The 19,417-nt window shown below is 36.6% G+C and overlaps 1 protein-coding gene across 1 annotated transcript in view; it reads right to left on the bottom strand.

The window, feature by feature from the left end:
- The window catches only part of SLC5A8 (solute carrier family 5 member 8), a 60,690-nt gene that overhangs the window by 29,501 nt on the left and 11,772 nt on the right, over positions 1-19,417 (bottom strand). The window contains exons 4-7 of the mRNA XM_007165816.3: positions 9,913-9,980; positions 8,782-8,936; positions 6,010-6,150; positions 2,923-3,052 (exon numbers count right to left, since the gene is read on the bottom strand). Coding sequence (XP_007165878.1) covers positions 2,923-3,052; positions 6,010-6,150; positions 8,782-8,936; positions 9,913-9,980 — 494 coding nt within the window. The remainder of the gene's footprint in view (positions 1-2,922; positions 3,053-6,009; positions 6,151-8,781; positions 8,937-9,912; positions 9,981-19,417) is intronic.

The raw sequence follows: 19,417 nt of genomic DNA, 5'->3' as shown, positions 1-19,417 counted from the left end.
ATCGATCACACTAGGCTATAATAAAGCAATCATATTGCTGCTTCTTTATCAATGCATGACTTGTTATACCTGTAAATGAATATGAATTTCTTTTGCACATTATCTTTCATTTTTGACATCCTGTGTTAGTAATAAGTATAACATCTGCAGTGTTTTGTATCACATAAGACAACATTGATGTAGGTACTGACAGATGATTCATCTTGTAAACAAACAAGGTAAACTTATGGTATCAATCAGTACAGTACTGTAAACGTATCTTCTTGTCTTCATAATTTTCTTAATAACACTTCCTTTTCTCTGGCTTACTTTATTGTAAGAATACAGTATATAATCCCTATAACATACAAAATACATGTTAATCAACTGTTTTTGTTATCGGTAAGGCTTCTGGTCAACAGTAGGCTATTAGTAGTTAAGTTTCAGGGGAGTCAAAAATTATACGTAGGTTTCTGTTGTGCAGACGGTCGCTACCCCTAACCCCCATGTTTTTCAAGGGTCAACTGTTGTATGAGACATAGTGATGAGTGGAGAGTAACCTCACAAAATTCCTCAACTTGCTTCTTTAAAAAAAAAACAAAACTCCTAATACTTACTTTTTGATAAGTTACCTTTTAAAAAATAAATATTAAATAAGGATGGGAAGGTGTATGCCTTCAGCATTGTGTTACGTGGCAGTCTTTCGGCAAAACTGGTTTTTCAATCAAAAGAGTCCTAAGAGGATAATTTTCTAGAAAAATGCCCTCTCATTTCATTGAAACATCATTGATTCCTTCTCCCAATAGTACACAGTGGATGCTATGCCCATTCTCATCAGCCTCTTCGATCTCATTTAACAACTAAAGCTTATTAATTCTTTATTCTCAGAAAAAGAGAGTAACACTTCTCTCTATGTGAGTTCAACACCCATTTTCCCAAGACATCTTACAAGTTTAATTTCAAGAAGTATTCTATACATAAGCCAAAGTTGTTTCCATCGTTAGTATTAAAACGAGATCTAAAATCCTCTACCCTATCGTCAACTTTCTCAAAAATCTTCGGCCTTATATTTTAGATTCTGAATGATCCCTCAGGTATAGGTAGAATCCACCAGGTAAGATTGATAGAAAAATAGTAAAACTATAACTAGGCACTAATCTGGCTTCCTCAGGGTGAGCTACAGCAGAGTGTAGCAGAAACATACCTTTGCTCTCTTGGGTTAAGCTTTTGACCTGATTTTCTACTGACTGCCTTATTTCCATTGTAACCCCAGGAAAATGTCAATTGACATTTTCACATGTCAACACACTAGTGGAATCATTCAGAGAAAATCTCAACACACTAGTGGTTAATAATCAACACACTAGTGGAATCATTCAGAGAAAATCTCTTTCTTTTTCAAAAATTTATCACATGCTCTCTAAATGATAAATGCATGCATGCAAGATACCCCCTGTGTAAAATCTATGACAAGTGGTCTCAAGGTTAGGAAGTTGTAGGTTTAAAAAAATTTTTTTGTTGTTTTTTGGGGTTTTTTGGATTGTTTTGGCCCAGGGTAAGGGGAAGGTATATTAGAAAAAAAATTTAGTCCCTATGGTCTTCACAGACAATAACGATTGACAAAAATCACAAAATATTCTTGACTAGAGAAAATATAATGGAATAGTGCCTCCATCTTCAGAGTAAATACGATTCTTGGATTCTCTGAACAAATAGAAAGATCCGTTTATCAACAGGAGGGCAAAGATTAAGATAGGGTTGAGATACACAGATCAAGGATGCTCTCATTTCCTAACCCCACAAAGTTGTATTTTTCTGGGAGTATGTTATGCATTTACACCAACATAAAGTTCAACCTGTCATCATTCTAATAAGTCCCCTGGGCACTTGATTTACAATCGACTCTGGCAGTCCTGGGTTTGGATTCTAGCTACACTTTCTGAAAGATGGTCTATGGCATAGAGGTTCAAAGTTAGGACACTGGTGGTAGCCTGCCTGGGTTTGAATCCTGGCTCCAGGTTTACAAGCTGGTTATTTAAGTTCTCTGTGCCTCAGTTTCCTTATTTTTGAAAGGGAGATCATCACGGCACTGTTTCTGTGAGGATTAAAAATTAAAATCTATATAAAGCATTTATAATCATGCCTGGCCCATGGTATTTGATGAGTGCTTGCAGCTATTCTTATTCATTAACTATGTGACCTTGGGAAAATTATATAACCTCTCTGAGATTCATTTCCTTGTCTATAAAATTAGAATTATAGGGTTGTGAGAATTGAAAGAAATAAAGCGTGCAAAGCTCTTGGCACACAACCTCGTCACGTAGCTGGTGCTCAATAAATGTTCACTTTTAGATCCACTTCCCTATCATTTAAAAACTGGAAGGTGGGACTTTCCTGGTGGTCCAGTGGTTAAGACTCCGCGGTCCCAAATGCAGGGGGCCCTGGTTTGATCCCTGATCAGGGAACTGGATCCCGCATGCTGCAACTAAAAAAGATCCTGCACGCGGCAACGAAGATCCCGTGTGCCCCAACTAAAACCTGGCGCAGCCAAATAAATTAAAAAAAAAAAAACAACTGGAAGGTAAACTGCTTATCAATGAACAATCTAACACCCACGAAATGTTCTACAGTACCACAGTTTGTATATAGTTTTGGGCTTTTTTTAAACTGTGTTTATATTTCTACTCCCAGCCTTGAGCTATTTCTATTTAACACCTACCTTGAAACTTTGCCAGGTATTTCAATATTTTTATTGGATGTAGCATTCTTCATTTTTGCTATAGCTGCTAAAATAAATTTTTTCCAAATGCTTTATAGAAACTAAAGATGATTATATTGTGCCTATTTGCTCTTACTTTACGAGAACATGAACACTCTTTCCTCCCAGCTAATAAGCTTTCTGAATGTCATTCTTGCATGTGTAAGAAAGACATGGTACTGGACCTGGTCTGGTGCAGACACTTTCTTGGCTGTCCAAGGATCACAGTCATGGTATCTGGAATACAGGCTGAGCCCACATAGCACCGTGCAGGCCAGGATCAACCAGAGTGCCAAAAGATTGATGTAGAGAGACCTGAAGAAGTGAAAACAAACCAGCAAATGACAATTTTAATTTCCATCTCAAAGATGAGGAAAATTGTTACATAAATAGAAGAGACTTTCATGATTATATTCAATAGATGTGCATTCTCTTTTGGTTCTCGAAAATGCTACGGGTTTTATTCTGGCCTAACCTTCTGTTTATGATGTCAATCAACACTGTATTTGGAAATACTTGGAATAGATGGGATTTTGCCATTGAATGAATGTATCCTCCTGGTCAGAGTTCCATGGGCATTATTAGCTTTACAATCGTGTCTAGTTAAGTCCTTCAGGACGTCTTGTCACGAAATAGAGATTTTAATAGTCAACAGGGCAGTGACTATTACTCATTTTACCTTTAAAAGTGATGCAATTATAAACTGCTAAACACTGTTAGCCTTTACATAGCAACTCGTCAAGCTTGTTTAAATGTGGTTTGCAATGCCATCCATTAAATAGGAAAGGCAAACCTGTATTCCTTGGACAGGTATCTTCCAAAACAATGTTCAGCATTTTAATAAATGATGTGTGCTCCAGTAGAGTGTAAAGGTTTACGTAATAGCACTGGAGTCAGTCCTGAGCATAAATCTTAGCTCTCCCTACCATATGTGACCTTGGGCAAGTAATCTAACCTCTCTGATCCTCAGTTTCTTCATTTACAGCTAGAAATAACAATGCCTACCTCACTGAGTGATAATGTGAAACTAAATAAAATAGTATATATCATATAGTACAATGGTATGTAATAAACACTTGTTAAATGGTAGTTATTGATATTATTAGTGTTAATATCATTGAATGCTATGTCTTAATAATCAGTTGATAGTAAATATTTCTCCCACTAGGTGGTTACATTTTCCCCCCAGGCGTGTTGTAGTGGACACTGATAAGCTGCCCTAGGCTGAAGAGAGGTCCCCCCACACCCACCAACTCATACCTCCTTCCCCAGAGAAGCCTGCATAAAATGACAACTGGATTCAGAGGTTTAAAGGCTAAGTCCCCTCAGGCCAACTTGGGACAGTCTGAAGGGTCATCCCAGCTCTAGGGCTCCCCTTGAGGCCTCTGTTGAGACTGCATTACAGTCCAACTTCTCCCTCTGGCCAACCCTTCTTCCTTCCCCTCCTTCTCTGTTCCAGTGGTGATGCCCTAGTAGACTCTGGCATGCTAACCTCCATCTCACAGTCTGCTTCCGGGAGAAGCTACCTTGCAGCAGGTCCCACAACAGATTGCTAGCCTTTTTCCTTGACTGACTACATTCATCGCATGTTTTGTTATTGTCTTAAAGTACTGTAACTATATCTCATCTCCAAATCATCAGAAAATATACCCAGACACTCTCTCAGTCACCACACCTCACTTATATATGAGTTAACACTTTATTATATTGTTTTATTTTACTTTAATGTCATTCATGTAGATCTGACATTGTACCCAGTCAATCAATGTCAGTAGGTCTTGACTTTTTTGGCTGGGACTCATTCTTCCCATGGAGCCAATGTTAAAAAGTGGGAGAAAATGGTCCCCCTGAGCTCTTGTTTAAGAGACACATTGGACTATTCTGAAGGAAATTGTTTCTTACCAAGAAAGCTCTAATGCTGTTCTTTCAGTTATAAAATTGGCTTTTTCAGTTCCATGTTCTCAAAGAAACGTGTTCCCAAAGAACAGCATGTGCACAATTCCTTTGGGAGAGGCATCATTGCTAATGTAGATGGATTAATGGATATATAAATTATATTCCTTTAAAGTGTCTTAAAGTAGCAGAACTCCTAAGCTCACTTTTGGGGGATTCCATATCCAGTTATTATACTCATATTCATACAGATTTTTCATTGTGGAATTTACCAAAGACAGATAATGTCTAAACCAATTCACTCTCATATACTGACATGTGACCTCATATATTTCTCACATTCCCCTTTGAATAGCAACAGAACTGCCACTCTTCCTACTCCAACCACCTTGTTACTCTTAATCAATCTACTTAGAGTTTTATAGCACCTAAATGCATAGCCTGATTTATCAGCATGAAGAGCACTAGTCACCAAGCTTATCTGAGGCCTCCTGACAAAGAACCAGCCACTGTTCATACTCTTCGCTGAAGCCAAGATGGGCTGGAAAGTCCCCTGACCATGCTGTCCTTCCCACCTCTGAGCTTTGCCCAAATCACTCTGCCTACTCAGAATGCTCTCCCATACTTCTCCACCTGCCCACATATGGTCATTCTTCAGGACCTGCCTGCTTGACAGGAATCTCTCACTTATCCCCTGCCTTCACATCCCATGATTTGAGGTGGAAAAAGGAATTCACATTTACTGGATCCCTACCACATGCGTGCCAAACACAGTATTTTATAATACCTCCACGAGATGTGTGATATCTTATGCTCATTTTACAAGTTTAGAAACTGAAGCTCGGAGAGTCTAAGTAACTCACGCCAAATCACTCAAGTAGCAAGTATTAGAACAAGGTTATAAACCCACTACTGTGTCTGAAAATAAAATGCACCAGCACACCTGGCAATATAATGCTCTAGAACATTTCCTCTATTTGTTATACTGTTTCACAGAACTGTTATACCTCTAGTGTTAGTTTACTTTTCACATACTTGTATATATTTTCCTAATTTGATGCTAAGTTCCTTCATGACAAGAGCCATATATTTATCATTTTTTATTCTCTACAGTTCCTCATACAAACAGATGCACAATAAATGCCTATTTATTTGATAAGATTTGTTTTACTTAATAATTGATATAAATATTTTTAAATATCTGATTTAAAACATACAATGCCACTTTGTTCTATGTGATCCTTTTGTAGTATATCATTTATCTCTTAGAATTTCATGACACAAAAGACTTAAAACTTGAGCAGAGCTTGACTTTTGAAAGAGTTTCCATAAAGACAACTGATGGTTATTGATGATTCATGTACCGTAGTTTGTCTTACATTTTTGCCTGGAATCTGCTTTTACAGGAAATATATCTCTGCACTTGGGACTGGTTGACTCCATAGACGCTGGTCCATGTGAAGGTCCCTCCTATAACAATCGTCCAGAATGTGTGTCTTTGCAAAGGGTTAGGATCAAAACTAAATGAAAACAAACAGAAAACAAATTTGAAGTCTCAGCCAAACACTACAGAAATCTTCCTAGAGTAATTTTGGAAGCAAGCAATGTATACCTACATAAATATAAATAAATATTTATAAATATAAACACATACATAAATATGTACCGATTAAGTAATATAAAAGGTAGAAATATTCTTAAGTTCAATGAAATAAAAATTGATACTTTCAGAGATTTGGAAATTCTGGATGGGACTGGAGGAAAAAAATGAATGTTCCAATCATTCTGAGCATTTATAGAAATTGTTCTCCCATGGCCATAGGAAATTATTTAAACAAGTCTGCCATGCTGTAATCAGAGAGGAGCACGAAGCTGAAAAAAGAGAGAGAGGGATTCCTAGGTACACTGCAGCAATAGAAATAGTACTGAAATGAACACAATATTGACACATTTTGTGTGTGTAATTCCTCTCCTAGCACTTGTATAGTCATAGTTCTACTTTATATTCAAGCTTAAGAATTCAATTAATGCAGTTTAATGGTTTTCATTTCATTATAATCTGTTCTTAAAATGCTGCGTGCACAAACTAAGTACTCATAGTTCAAAGTCATTATGACATTTACAAAACATTGCTACAAAGAAAGCTCAACTTCCACATTCGATACATCTTTTAACCCTTCTTAACGTATCACCTTGGAAAGAATGAGTCTGTTCATCTCTCATACACAATGTAAGCTTGAAAATTTTCTGCAGAATTAGTTTCAATGGAAACTTTCTGAAAATTATGAAATTCTGCAATTCCACTTCAAAGCTTATATTTGAGATCAGCTGAGTAAAGTGCTACATTTTTATGCATTTTCCAGCATTCTTATGGAAAGATAAGAGCCTCTATTCCATTCTCTAACACTTAATATCAAAGTCTGAGTTTTAAGGGTGTTGGCCCTTTCTCCCATGGAGAAAGCAGCTACTATACTAGCTAATAACAGTCAAGAACCAAAGGGTTCAGCGAGTTACTTGAAGGAAGTAAGACAAGATTTAAAACATCCAATTCAGTGGTTTTGGCAATACAGAATACATGTCAACTATAGACCATACAGAAAATACCAACACAAAATCCTTCCCTTCATTTACCTCAACAAGAGCAGATCTATTGCCCACCATATTCTCAAAACATATTTGAAAAACAAGGGATATACAATAAGGCTTTTCATTATTCCTTAATTGTTGGCAACCTTGTAACGGTCATAAAAATGTCTAATCTTTTACTTTTTAGAATCTCTTACTGATGTATAAGTTATCGTTTCAATGCAGCAATGTATGTACTCTTTGTATAAAGTGACAGTTATTTTACAGAAAAATGATTGACTCCACACCCCTTCCCCTCAACCTAGCTGACTAGGAAGAGATTTGGGAGTAATCCAAGTGTCCCAAGTGGCCACTGGTTGTTTCTGCCTCTTGGTACCCACTCCCCCTTCTTCTGGTAACAGCAACCTAGGTTTGCCTTGGGGAAACTATACCATTTCTCCATTAAATAGTCTAAATGGTGGTCAATCAAAATGTTCTGCTCTGCACTAGCTACAGGATGGAATCATGCCCACGCTAGGCCAACTGGGGGCTCTCTTCCTTGGAATCTGAATCTTGTGGTAAAAGAAAAAAAAACTATTGAGAACAGCTGAAGTTGATTCACTGTAATTCATTCTTGCAAATTAACACATTGACCCTGTTCAATTTCTGATGTTCTTCTCATACATTAGCACCTATTTTCAGAAAACTGGAAGAGAGCCACCAAGTGCAAAATGATTTTCTTTCCTTTTGCCAATGATTTCTGCTTGCTTATCTCAGAACACGGCTGCTGAAAGAGAAAATAAGTTGGTCTATGTCAAAATGACCCCCCCCCCCTGCACGTTGAATGTGATGTACAAGGAAGACACTATTGATCCCAAAGAGAAGGTGTTTAAAATATTTTTTTTAATTGTGTGATATATTTGTGATGAAATATCTATTTTCTCCATTAGCCTTCTTTAAGAAAACTAAATAGTTGTTGAAGACGTTATATCTTATGCTATACTGAGACTTGAGGCATCAGCTGTAACTTTTCTAGTCAATTTTCAAGAAATAATATTTAATATTACATAATGTACATTATTTAACATTTATACACATATAATACACACATATATATGTAGCATAATAATAATATACTATACATTATCAGGGTAATATTAAAAGAGAAATTCTCTAGGCTGCTTGAAACAAAGAACTGTCAAAATGGAATCACTGTCTTTTAGTGTTTTTTTCTTAAGAGGTTTCCTTTTCTTCTCTCTCTAGTATATCTTCCCTTATTTCCCTACCCACACCTTTCAACCTATGCCAGACTTTAATATCTGGAAGAAAATACTCTTTTGCTATCAATCCCTTCTCAGGAGGACGCACCATCCTCAGCTCCATGTAGCTAACTACCAACTGACTAACCCCTTAAAGACCTGGTGGAAACTCCTTACGCATTAACTTCCCAGCTTCAAATTTTTGTACCACACCCTTAACGGTTGGTTTGTTTTCTAATGTAAACTTACTATTTCAGCCAAGAGATTTTTTTAACAGAAAAAAACCAAAGGAATGTTCTATTAACCAAGAAGTAAATAGCAACTTACTTCCAGAAGTTTAATCTTCCTCCATTATAGGCATCATTTAGAATAATGTTGATTCCACCTTGAGTCAATGAAGCCTGTATAATCACAGATGCAAATCCAGCCACCATGATCCCAACTTGAAAAACATCCGTCCAGATAACCGCTTTAAGACCACCCTTTGAGGGGAAAGTACATCAGGATTAATGCTTCTACCAGATATTATTAAGCATCTACATGCTTATACACCATGCTGGACAAAGATAACGAAGACATGGATCTTGGCCAAGAAGTGCACCCAAGGGAGATAGTCAGGAAGGTAATGCTTAGACCAAACTTTCAAATATAAGCAGAGTCCAAGATGTAAGGTCCTCCCAATAGAGAAAATAGCATGGGCAAAAGCTTAGAGAGGTTAAAATATGTGGCATGTTGAGGGCAGCCAGATATATACTATGGAGTGCCGTGGAGTGGTGTGGGAATATCGTTGCGAAAAAAATTCAGAGTCAAATTGCAAATGGCAATATCATAGATTTTATCCTATAGGTAGGGCTGAAATTCAACCAGTATGCACAAAGAAGGACATACCAGTTGCTGAAAAAACTAAAATTGTTTTGTATTAGCCACTGCCACAAACTTCCCAAGTGTCCCCCTCCAGTCCCTGAACCAGCCCCTCCTTGAGGATCTTGTCTTCCAAAACACTGAGCAACTAAAAGATTAAGACCTAGAATATCAGGGGTTGCATAAGACTTGCACCACTGCTAAGGATCAGCATCCATGATAATATCAGTGCCCATGCCACACTGGTTCTTACATATTTTGACTGTTGCTCCTGCCTAAAGGCAATGGGAAGTTATCTCAGGTTTCTAAGCTGAAGAATATTATGAGCACAGCTATAGTAACACAGCAACAGTGAGAGTGAATTAGGAGACAAGGTTGGGGACCACGGCATGGTTCAAATGAAAGAAAAAAATATCAGTTATGATCAATGTCCTACAAAGGATCAAATTTTACCCTGGACTGAATATTCCTTACAAAAAATGTTATACTGTGGGAGGCAGGTATGAAGAACCCAGATGGCAGCATGCAACGATTGAAATTTTCAATTTTGCAAAGCAAGTGTGTAGAGTGAAAGGAGAAATAACGTTCTTGACATACCATGGTGCAGTAGAATGTGCAGACCACACCAGTAGCCACTACAGCACCCCAAAGATCGAATCCTGTGACTGTAGAAGAAAAGAAAATGCACGTGTAACTATGAAACATATATAAGCACTTCTCAAAAAATCATCAGGGGGAAGCTATACCATTTATTGGGCACCTACCTCTACACCCACTTGCCATAAACTAGGTCCAAATATCAAAAAATGTACCAAAACAAATGGAGTTTAAAACTTTATTTGATGAGTTAAATAGACCTGGCTTCTACCCTCAGGCACCATACAGTATCCAACATTGGCTAAATCAAATACATGAAAAAGCATTTATATTGTAATTAAGCTAAGACACCGCTTGATATTGGGAGGTAGTTACCCAGACTGACTGGGGTCATAGGATACTTGTTGTCATGGTTCAAATAAACACATTATTCTACCAGTCCATGAAAAGCAAGTTGTGCGTGTTAAAATGGGGCTAAGATAGAGAAAAGTCTATATAATTTGTTACCATTTATTTAAGAAGTAAAGGGGCATATTATATTTTTTTAATGAAAGGATAACAACTCTATGCCCACAGATTTGAAAATCCAGATGAAATGACCCAATATCTTTTTTTTTTTTTTTTTTTTTTTTTTTTTTTTTTTTTTTGGAGAAATGTCTTCTTTGGAGAAATGTCTATTTAGGTCTTCTGCCCATTTTTGGATTGGGGTGTTTGTTTCTTTGATATTGAGCTGAATGAGCTCTTTATATATTTTGGAGATTAATCCTTTGTCCGTTGATTCATTTGCAAATATTTTCTCCCATTCTGAGGGTTGTCTTTTCGTCTTGTTTATGGTTTCCTTTGCTGTGCAAAAGCTTTGAAGTTTCATTAGGTCCCACTTGTTTATTTCTGTTTTTATTTCCATTACTCTAGGAGGTGGATCGAAAAAGATCTTGCTGTGATTTATGTCAAAGAGTGTTCTTCCTATGTTTTCCTCTAAGAGTTTTATAGTGTCCAGTCTTACATTTAGGTCTCTAATCCATTTTGAGTTTATTTTTGTGTATGGTGTTAGGGAGTATTCTAATTTCATTCTTGTACATGTAGCTGTCCAGTTTTCCCAGCACCACTTATTGAAGAGACTGTCTTTTCTCCATTGTATATCTTTGCCTCCTTTGTCATAGATTAGTTGACCATAGGTGCGTGGGTTAATCTCTGGGCTTTCTATCTTGTTCCATTGATCTATGTTTCTGTTTTTGTGCCAGTACCATATTGTCTTGATTACTGTAGCTTTGTAGTATAGTCTGAAGTCAGGGAGTCTGATTCCTCCAGCTCCATTTTTTTGCCTCAAGACTGCTTTGGCTATTCGGGGTCTTTTGTGTCTCCATACAAATTTTAAGATGATTTGTTCTAGCTCCGTAAAAAATGCCATTGGTAATTTGATAGGGATTGCATTGAATCTGTAGATTGCTTTGGGTAGTATACTCATTTTCACAATGTTGATTCTTCCAATCCAAGAACATGGTATATCTCTCCATCTGTTGGTATCATCTTTAATTTCTTTCATCAGTGTCTTATAGTTTTCTGCATACAGGTCTTTTGTCTCCCTAGGTAGGTTTATTCCTAGATATTTTATTCTTTTTGTTGCAATGGTAAATGGGAGTGTTTCCATAATTTCTCTTTCAGATTTTTCATCATTAGTGTATAGGAATGCAAGAGATTTCTGTGCATTAATTTTGTAACCTGCAACTTTACCATATTCATTAATTAGCTCTAGCAGTTTTCTGGTGGCAGTTTTAGGATTCTCTATGTATAGTATCATGTCATCCGCAAACAGTGACAGTTTTACTTCTTCTTTTCCAATTTGTATTCCTTTTATTTCTTTTTCTTCTCTGATTGCCGTGGCTAGGACTTCCAGAACTATGTTGAATAATAGTGGTGAGAGTGGACATCCTTGTCTCGTTCCTGATCTTAGAGGAAATGCTTTCAGTTTTTCACCATTGAGAATGATGTTTGCTGTGGGTTTGTCATATATGGCCTTTATTATGTTGAGGTAGGTTCCCTCTATGCCCACTTTCTGGAGAGTTTTTATCAGAAATGGGTGTTGAATTTTGTCAAAAGCTTTTTCTGCATCTATTGAGATGATCATATGGTTTTTCTTCTTCAATTTGTTAATATGGTGTATCACATTGATTGATTTGCGTATATTGAAGAATCCTTGCATCCCTGGGATAAATCCCACTTGATCGTGGTGTATGATCCTTTTAATGTGTTGTTGGATTCTGTTTGCTAGTATTTTGTTGAGGATTTTTGCATCTATATTCATCAGTGATATTGGTCTGTAATTTTCTTTTTTTGTAGTGTCTTTGTCTGGTTTTGGTATCAGGGTGATGGTGGCCTCATAGAATGAGTTTGGGAGAGTTCCTTCCTCTGCAATTTTTTGGAAGAGTTTGAGAAGGATGGGTGTTAGCTCTTCTCTAAATGTTTGATAGAATTCACCTGTGAAGCCATCTGGTCCTGGACTTTTGTTTGTTGGAAGATTTTTAATCACAGTTTCAATTTCATTACTTGTGATTGGTCTGTTGATATTTTCTGTTTCTTCCTGATTCAGTCTTGGAAGGTTATACCTTTCTAAGAATTTGTCCATTTCTTCCAGGTTGTCCATTTTATTGGCATAAAGTTGCTTGTAGTAGTCTCTTAGGATGTTTTGTATTTCTGCGGTGTCTGTTGTAACTTCTCCTTTTTCATTTCTGATTTTATTGATTTGAGTCCTCTCCCTCTTTTTCTTGATGAGTCTGGCTAATGGCTTATCAATTTTGTTTATCTTCTCAAAGAACCAACTTTTAGTTTTATTGATCTTTGCTATTGTTTTCTTTGTTTCTATTTCATTTATTTCTGCTCTGATCTTTATGATTTCTTTCCTTCTGCTAACTTTGGGTTTTGTTTGTTCTTCTTTCTCTAGTTTCTTTAGGTGTAAGGTTAGATTGTTTACTTGAGATTTTTCTTGTTTCTTTAGGTAGGCTTGTATAGCTATAAACTTCCCTCTTAGAACCGCTTTTGCTGCATCCCATAGGTTTTGGGTCGTCGTGTTTTCATTGTCATTTGTCTCTAGGTATTTTTTTATTTCCTGTTTGATTTCTTCAGTGATCTCTTGGTTATTTAGTAACGTATTGTTTAGCCTCCATGTGTTTGTCTTTTTTACGTTTTTTTCCCTGTAATTCATTTCTAATCTCATAGCGTTGTGGTCAGAAAAGATGCTTGATATGATTTCAATTTTCTTAAATTTACTGAGGCTTGATTTGTGACCCAAGATGTGATCTATCCTGGAGAATGTTCCGTGTGCACTTGAGAAGAACGTGTAATCTGCCGTTTTTGGATGGAATGTCCTATATATATCAATTAAATCTATCTGGTCTATTGTGTCATTTAAAGCTTCTGTTTCCTTATTTATTTTCATTTTGGATGATCTGTCCATTGGCGTAAGTGAGGTGTTAAAGTCCCCCACTATTATTGTGTTACTGTCGATTTCCTCTTTTATAGCTGTTAGCAGTTGCCTTATGTATTGAGGTGCTCCTATGTTGGGTGCATATATATTTATAATTGTTATATCTTCTTCTTGGATTGATCCCTGGATCATTATGTAGTGTCCTTCCTTGTCTCTTGTAACATTCTTTATTTTAAAGTCTATTTTATCTGATATGAGTATAGCTACTCCAGCTTTCTTTTGATTTCCATTTGCATGGAATATCTTTTTCCATCCCCTCACTTTCAGTCTGTATGTGTCCCTAGGTCTGAAGTGGGTCTCTTGTAGACAGCATATATATGGGTCTTGTTTTTGTATCCATTCAACCAGTCTATGTCTTTTGGTTGGGGCATTTAATCCATTCACGTTTAAGGTAATTATCGATATGTATGTTCCTATGACCATTTTCTTAATTGTTTTGGGTTTGTTTTTGTAGGTCCTTTTCTTCTCTTGTGTTTCCCACTTAGAGAAGTTCCTTTAGCATTTGTTGTAGAGCTGGTTTGGTGGTGCTGAATTCTCTTAGCTTTTGCTTGTCTGTAAAGCTTTTGATTTCTCCATCAAATCTAAATGAGATCCTTGCTGGGTAGAGTAATCTTGGTTGTAGGTTCTTCCCTTTCATCACTTTAAGTATATCATGCCACTCCCTTCTGGCTTGCAGAGTTTCTGCTGAGAAATCAGCTGTTAACCTTATGGGGGTTCCCTTGTATGTTATTTGTCGTTTTTCCCTTGCTGCTTTCAGTAATTTTTCTTTGTCTTTAATTTTTGCCACTTTGATTACTATGTGTCTCAGCATGTTTCTCCTTGGGTTTATTCTGTATGGGACTCTCTGCGCTTCCTGGACTTGGGTGGCTATTTCCTTTCCCATGTTAGGGAAGTTTTCGACTATAATCTCTTCAAATATTTTCTCTGGTCCTTTCTCTCTCTCTTCTCCTTCTGGGACCCCTATAATGCAAATGTTGTTGCGTTTAATGTTGTCCCAGAGGTCTCTTAGGCTGTCTTCATTTCTTTTTATTCTTTTTTCTTTAGTCTGTTCCGCAGCAGTGAATTCCACCATTCTGTCTTCCAGGTCACTTATCCGTTCTTCTGCCTCAGTTATTCTGCTATTGATTCCTTCTAGTGTAGTTTTCATTTCAGTTATTGTATTGGTCATCTCTGTTTGTTTGTTCTTTAATTCTTCTAGGTCTTTGTTAATCATTTCTTGCATCTTCTCAATCTTTGCCTCCATTCTTATTCCGAGGTCCTGGATCATCTTCACTATCATTATTCTGAATTCTTTTTCTGGAAGGTTGCCTATCTCCACTTCATTTAGTTGTTTTTCTGGGGTTTTTTCTTGTTCCTTCATCTGGTACATAGCCCTCTGCCTTTTCATCTTCTCTGTCTTTCTGTAACTGTGGTTTTTGGTCCACAGGCTGCAGGATTGTAGTTTTTCTTGCTTCTGTTGTCTGCCTCTGAAATGACCCAATATCTTGAAAGACACAATTTGCCAAAACTCACACAGGAAAAAAAGAGATGATCTGAATAGACCTATATTTACTTTAAAAATTGAATCAATAATTAATAACCTTCCAAAACAGAAAGCCCCAGGCCCAGAGGGTGATGAATTCTACTGAATATTTAAGGATGGAATCATACCAATCTTTTTCAGAGGATAGAAGCAGAGGGAATACTTTATAACTCATTCTATGAGGCCAGCAACACCCTAATACTAACCAGACAAAGACATTACAAGAAAAGAAAACTACAGACCAATATCTCTCATGAATGTAGATGCAAGAATCCTCAACAAAATATTAGCAAATCAAATTTTAAGAGCATAAAAAGAATTAAACACCATATGCAAGGCTGCCTCAACATTTGAAAATCAATTAATGGAATCCACTACATCAACAGACTAAAGAAGAAAAATCATATTATCAAATTCATAGATGCAGAAAAAGCATTTGACAAAATCCAACATACATTCATGATAAAATCTCTCAATAAACTAGAAATAGAGGGGAACATTCTCAATCTGATAAAGATTATCTACAAAAAACTTACAGCTGACATTATACTTAATGGTGAGCCACTCAAAGATTTCCCGCTAAGATCAGGTACAAAGGAAGGAAGGAAGACATAAAACTCTCTTTGTTCACAAATGACATGATCATCTTTGTAGAAAATCTGAAATAATTGGCAAAAAATCTCCCAGGTCTAATAAATGGTTATAGTAAGTTTGCAGGATACAGGTTAATAAACAAAAGTCAATCACCGTCCTATATACCAACAAAAAACAGGTGGAATTTGAAATTTAAAGCACATTTCCATTTACATTAGTACCCCCCAAAATGAAATACTTAGCTATAAATCTAACAAAATATAATATATACAAGATGTATATGAGGAAAACTACAAAACTCTGATGAATGAAATGAAAGAACTGAATAAGTGGAGAGATATTCCATGCTTATGAATAGGACAACTCAATACTGTCAAGATGTCAGTTCTTCCCAATTTAATCTACAGATTCAGTGCAATCCCAATGGAAATCCCAGAAAGCTATTTTGTGGATAATGACAAACTGTGGAGAACTGAAAAACTGATTCTAAAGTTTATATGGAGAGGCAAAAGACTCTGAATCGCCAACACAACATTGAAGGAGAAGAACAAAGCTGGAGAACTGACTGTACCTGACTTCAAGACTTAATATGAGGACTTCCCTGGTGGTGTAGTGGTTAAGAATCCGCCTGCCAATGCAGGGGACACAGGTTCAATCCCTGGTCCGGGAAGAGCCCACATGCTGCAGAGCAACTAAGCCCATGTGCCACAACTACTGAGCCTGTGTTCTAGAGCCTGCGAGCCACAACTACTGAAGCCCATGTGCCACAACTACTGAGCCTGTGTTCTAGAGCCTGCGAGCCACAACTACTGAAGCCCATGCACCTAGAGCCCAAGCTCCACAACAAGAGAAGCCACCACAATGAGAAGCCCGTGCTCACTGCAACCAGAGAAAGCCTGCACGCAGCAACGAAGACCCAATGCAGCCAAAAATAAAAAAATAAAAATGAAAAGTAGAAAAGACTTAATACGAAACTAGAATAATCAAGAGAGTGTGATATTGGTGAAAGAATAGACAAATAGATCAATGAAAAAGAACAGAGAGCCCAGAAATAGACCCCCATAATTAAAGTCAACTGAACTTTGGCCAAAGAGTAAAGTCAATTCAATGGGGCAAAGATAGTTTCTTCAACAAATGGTGCTGGAACAACAGGACATCCACATGCAAAAAAAATGGATCTAGACACAGACCTTACACCCTTCACCAAAATTAAATCAAGATGGCTCATAGACCTATATATGATGTTGCCTTTTTAGATACAACATCAAAGACACAATCTATGAAAGAAATAATTGATAAGCTGGACTTCATTAAAATTAAAGAACATATGCTCTGTGAAAGATAATATCAGATGAATTAGAAGATAAGCCACAGACTGAAAGAAAATTTTGCAAAAGACACATCTGATAAAGGACTGTTCTCCAAATTATATTAAAACTCAACAGTAAAAAAAAAAGCCTGATTTTAAAATGTACCAAAGACCTTACTAGACACCTCACAGAAGAAGATATATACATGGCAAATAAGCATATGAAAAGATGCTCTACATCATATGTCATCAGGGAAATGCAAATGAAAACAAGAAACTTATTAGAATGGCCAAAATCTGGAACACTGACAACATCACATACTGGCAAGGATGTGGAGCAACATAACTCCTTCATACATTGCTGATAAGAATGCAAAATGGGGGTTTCCCTGGTGGCACAGCAGTTGAGAATCTGCCTGCCAATGCAGGGGAAACGGGTTCGAGCCCTGGTCTGGGAAGATCCCACATGCCGCGGAGCAGCTGGGCCCGTGAGCCGCAATTACTGAGCCTGCGCATCTGGAGCCTGTGCTCCGCGACAAGAGAGGCGGCGACAGTGAGAGGCCCGCGCACTGCGATGAAGAGTGGCCCCCGCTTGCCGCAACTAGAGAAAGCCCTCGCACAGAAACGAAGGCCCAACACAGCCATAAATAAAATAAATAAATAAATAAAAATTAAAAAAAAAAAAGAATGCAAAATGGTAACAGCCATTTTGGAAGATAGTTTGGTGGTTTCTTACAAAACTAAACATATTCTTATCATATAATCCCACAGTTGCGCTCTTTGGTATTAACTCGAAAGAGTTGAAAACTGCATATGGAATAGTCTCTCCAAAAAGTTGAAATGAAGTCTGAGAAAGCTTCTAGATCTAGTTCACAAGAAATACAGTTCACCAAAATGACTCAACAAGAACAAGAAAATATGAATAACTCTATATTTATTAAAGAAACTGAATCCATATACCAAAACCTTTCTACGAAAACAAACAAATATCAGGCCCAGATGCCCACACTGTGAATTCTTTCAAGCATTTAAGAAAGAAATACACAGTTTTATACAAACTCTTTCAGTAAATAGAGGAGGGAACACTTCCCAAATCATATAAAGCCAGTATAATTGATACCAAAATCCTGACAAAGACATTAAAGGAAAAGTAAATTTCAGGCCAGTATTCCTCATAACCTGTAAAAATCCTTAACAAAATATTGGCAAATCAAATCCAGCAATATGTAAAAAGGTTAATACATTATGACCAAGTGAGATTTATCCCAAGGATGAAAATTGGTTTAACATTTGAAAATCAATATAATTTTCTACATTAACAGTGCATTATGACAAAGAAAAGAAATAAGAGGCATGCAGACAGGAAAAGAAGTAGTAAAACTGTCTCTATTCATAAACAACAAGAAAATCATAAGGGATATGCCAAAAGCCTACTTGAATTAATAAATATATTTAGCAAGCTCTCAGGATAGAAGATCAACATATAGAAGGCAATTGTATTTTTCCATACTTGCAAATGAATAATTAGAAAATGATATTATAAAACAATACCATTTGCAATAGCATAAAAACATCAATTATCTAGAAATAAATCTAAGAAATATGTATAAGACTTCAATATCAAAAACTAAGAAACATTACTGAGAGAAATTTTAAAACGCCTGGGTAAACGGATAAATAGGCTATGTAATGGACTGGAAGAATATTTTCTTTTGTAAAGTGACGGGTCAAGTCTTTTGCCGACTTTTTGCTAGGTTATTTGTCTGTTTTGTATTCATTTTATTATTCTATGAGCCAGTAAACTCAACATCAACAGTCATCAGAAAAATACAAATTAAAACCACAATAAGATAATAGATCATACAACTAGAATGGCTACAATCGAAAAGACAAATACAAAATCTGGCAAGGACACAGAATAACTGCAACTCTCACACATTGTGGGGCAGGCATGCAAAATGATATAACCACTTAGAAAAGCTATTTGGCAGTTTCTCTTAAATTTTTTACATGCACCTACCCTGTGCTGGGTCAGAATAGTGTGTATTTAACTGTATATTGCTTCCAGGTATTCATCCACTAAAAATGAAAACATGTGTCAAAAAGCAAAGCAAGACAAAACAAAACCTGTACAAGAATGCACTTAGCAGTCTTAATTCAAAATAGCCTAAAACTGGAAACAACCCAACATCCATCAACAACAGAATGGATAAACAGATTTTCGTAGATGTATATGATAAAATACTAGCAATAAAAAGGAATGAACTACTGATACATGTAGCAACATGAATGAATGCCACAAAAACATTTTGTTGAGCAAAAGAAACCAGATGCAAAAAGGCACTATATAAAATCTAAGAACAGGGAAAACTAATTTATGGTGATAAAAACTGGCTGCTTGGAATGGAAGGGGGGATTCATTAGAAAGACTCAAAAAAATTTTTCTGGGATTTGATGATAGAAATATTGTATATCTTGAGTTGGGTTGTTGTCACACAAGTACACAAAACTGTTAAAACTCATCCAACTGTGCACTTAGGTTCTGGGCATTTTAATGTACATAAGCTACAATATATCTCAATAAAATATGGTTTTCGAT

Source organism: Balaenoptera acutorostrata, chromosome 11, assembly GCF_949987535.1.
Source record: "Balaenoptera acutorostrata chromosome 11, mBalAcu1.1, whole genome shotgun sequence".
Taxonomy (NCBI): Eukaryota; Metazoa; Chordata; class Mammalia; order Artiodactyla; family Balaenopteridae; genus Balaenoptera; species Balaenoptera acutorostrata.
Note: the sequence above shows the minus strand (reverse complement) of the source record. Positions and strands in the feature narration are given on the sequence as shown.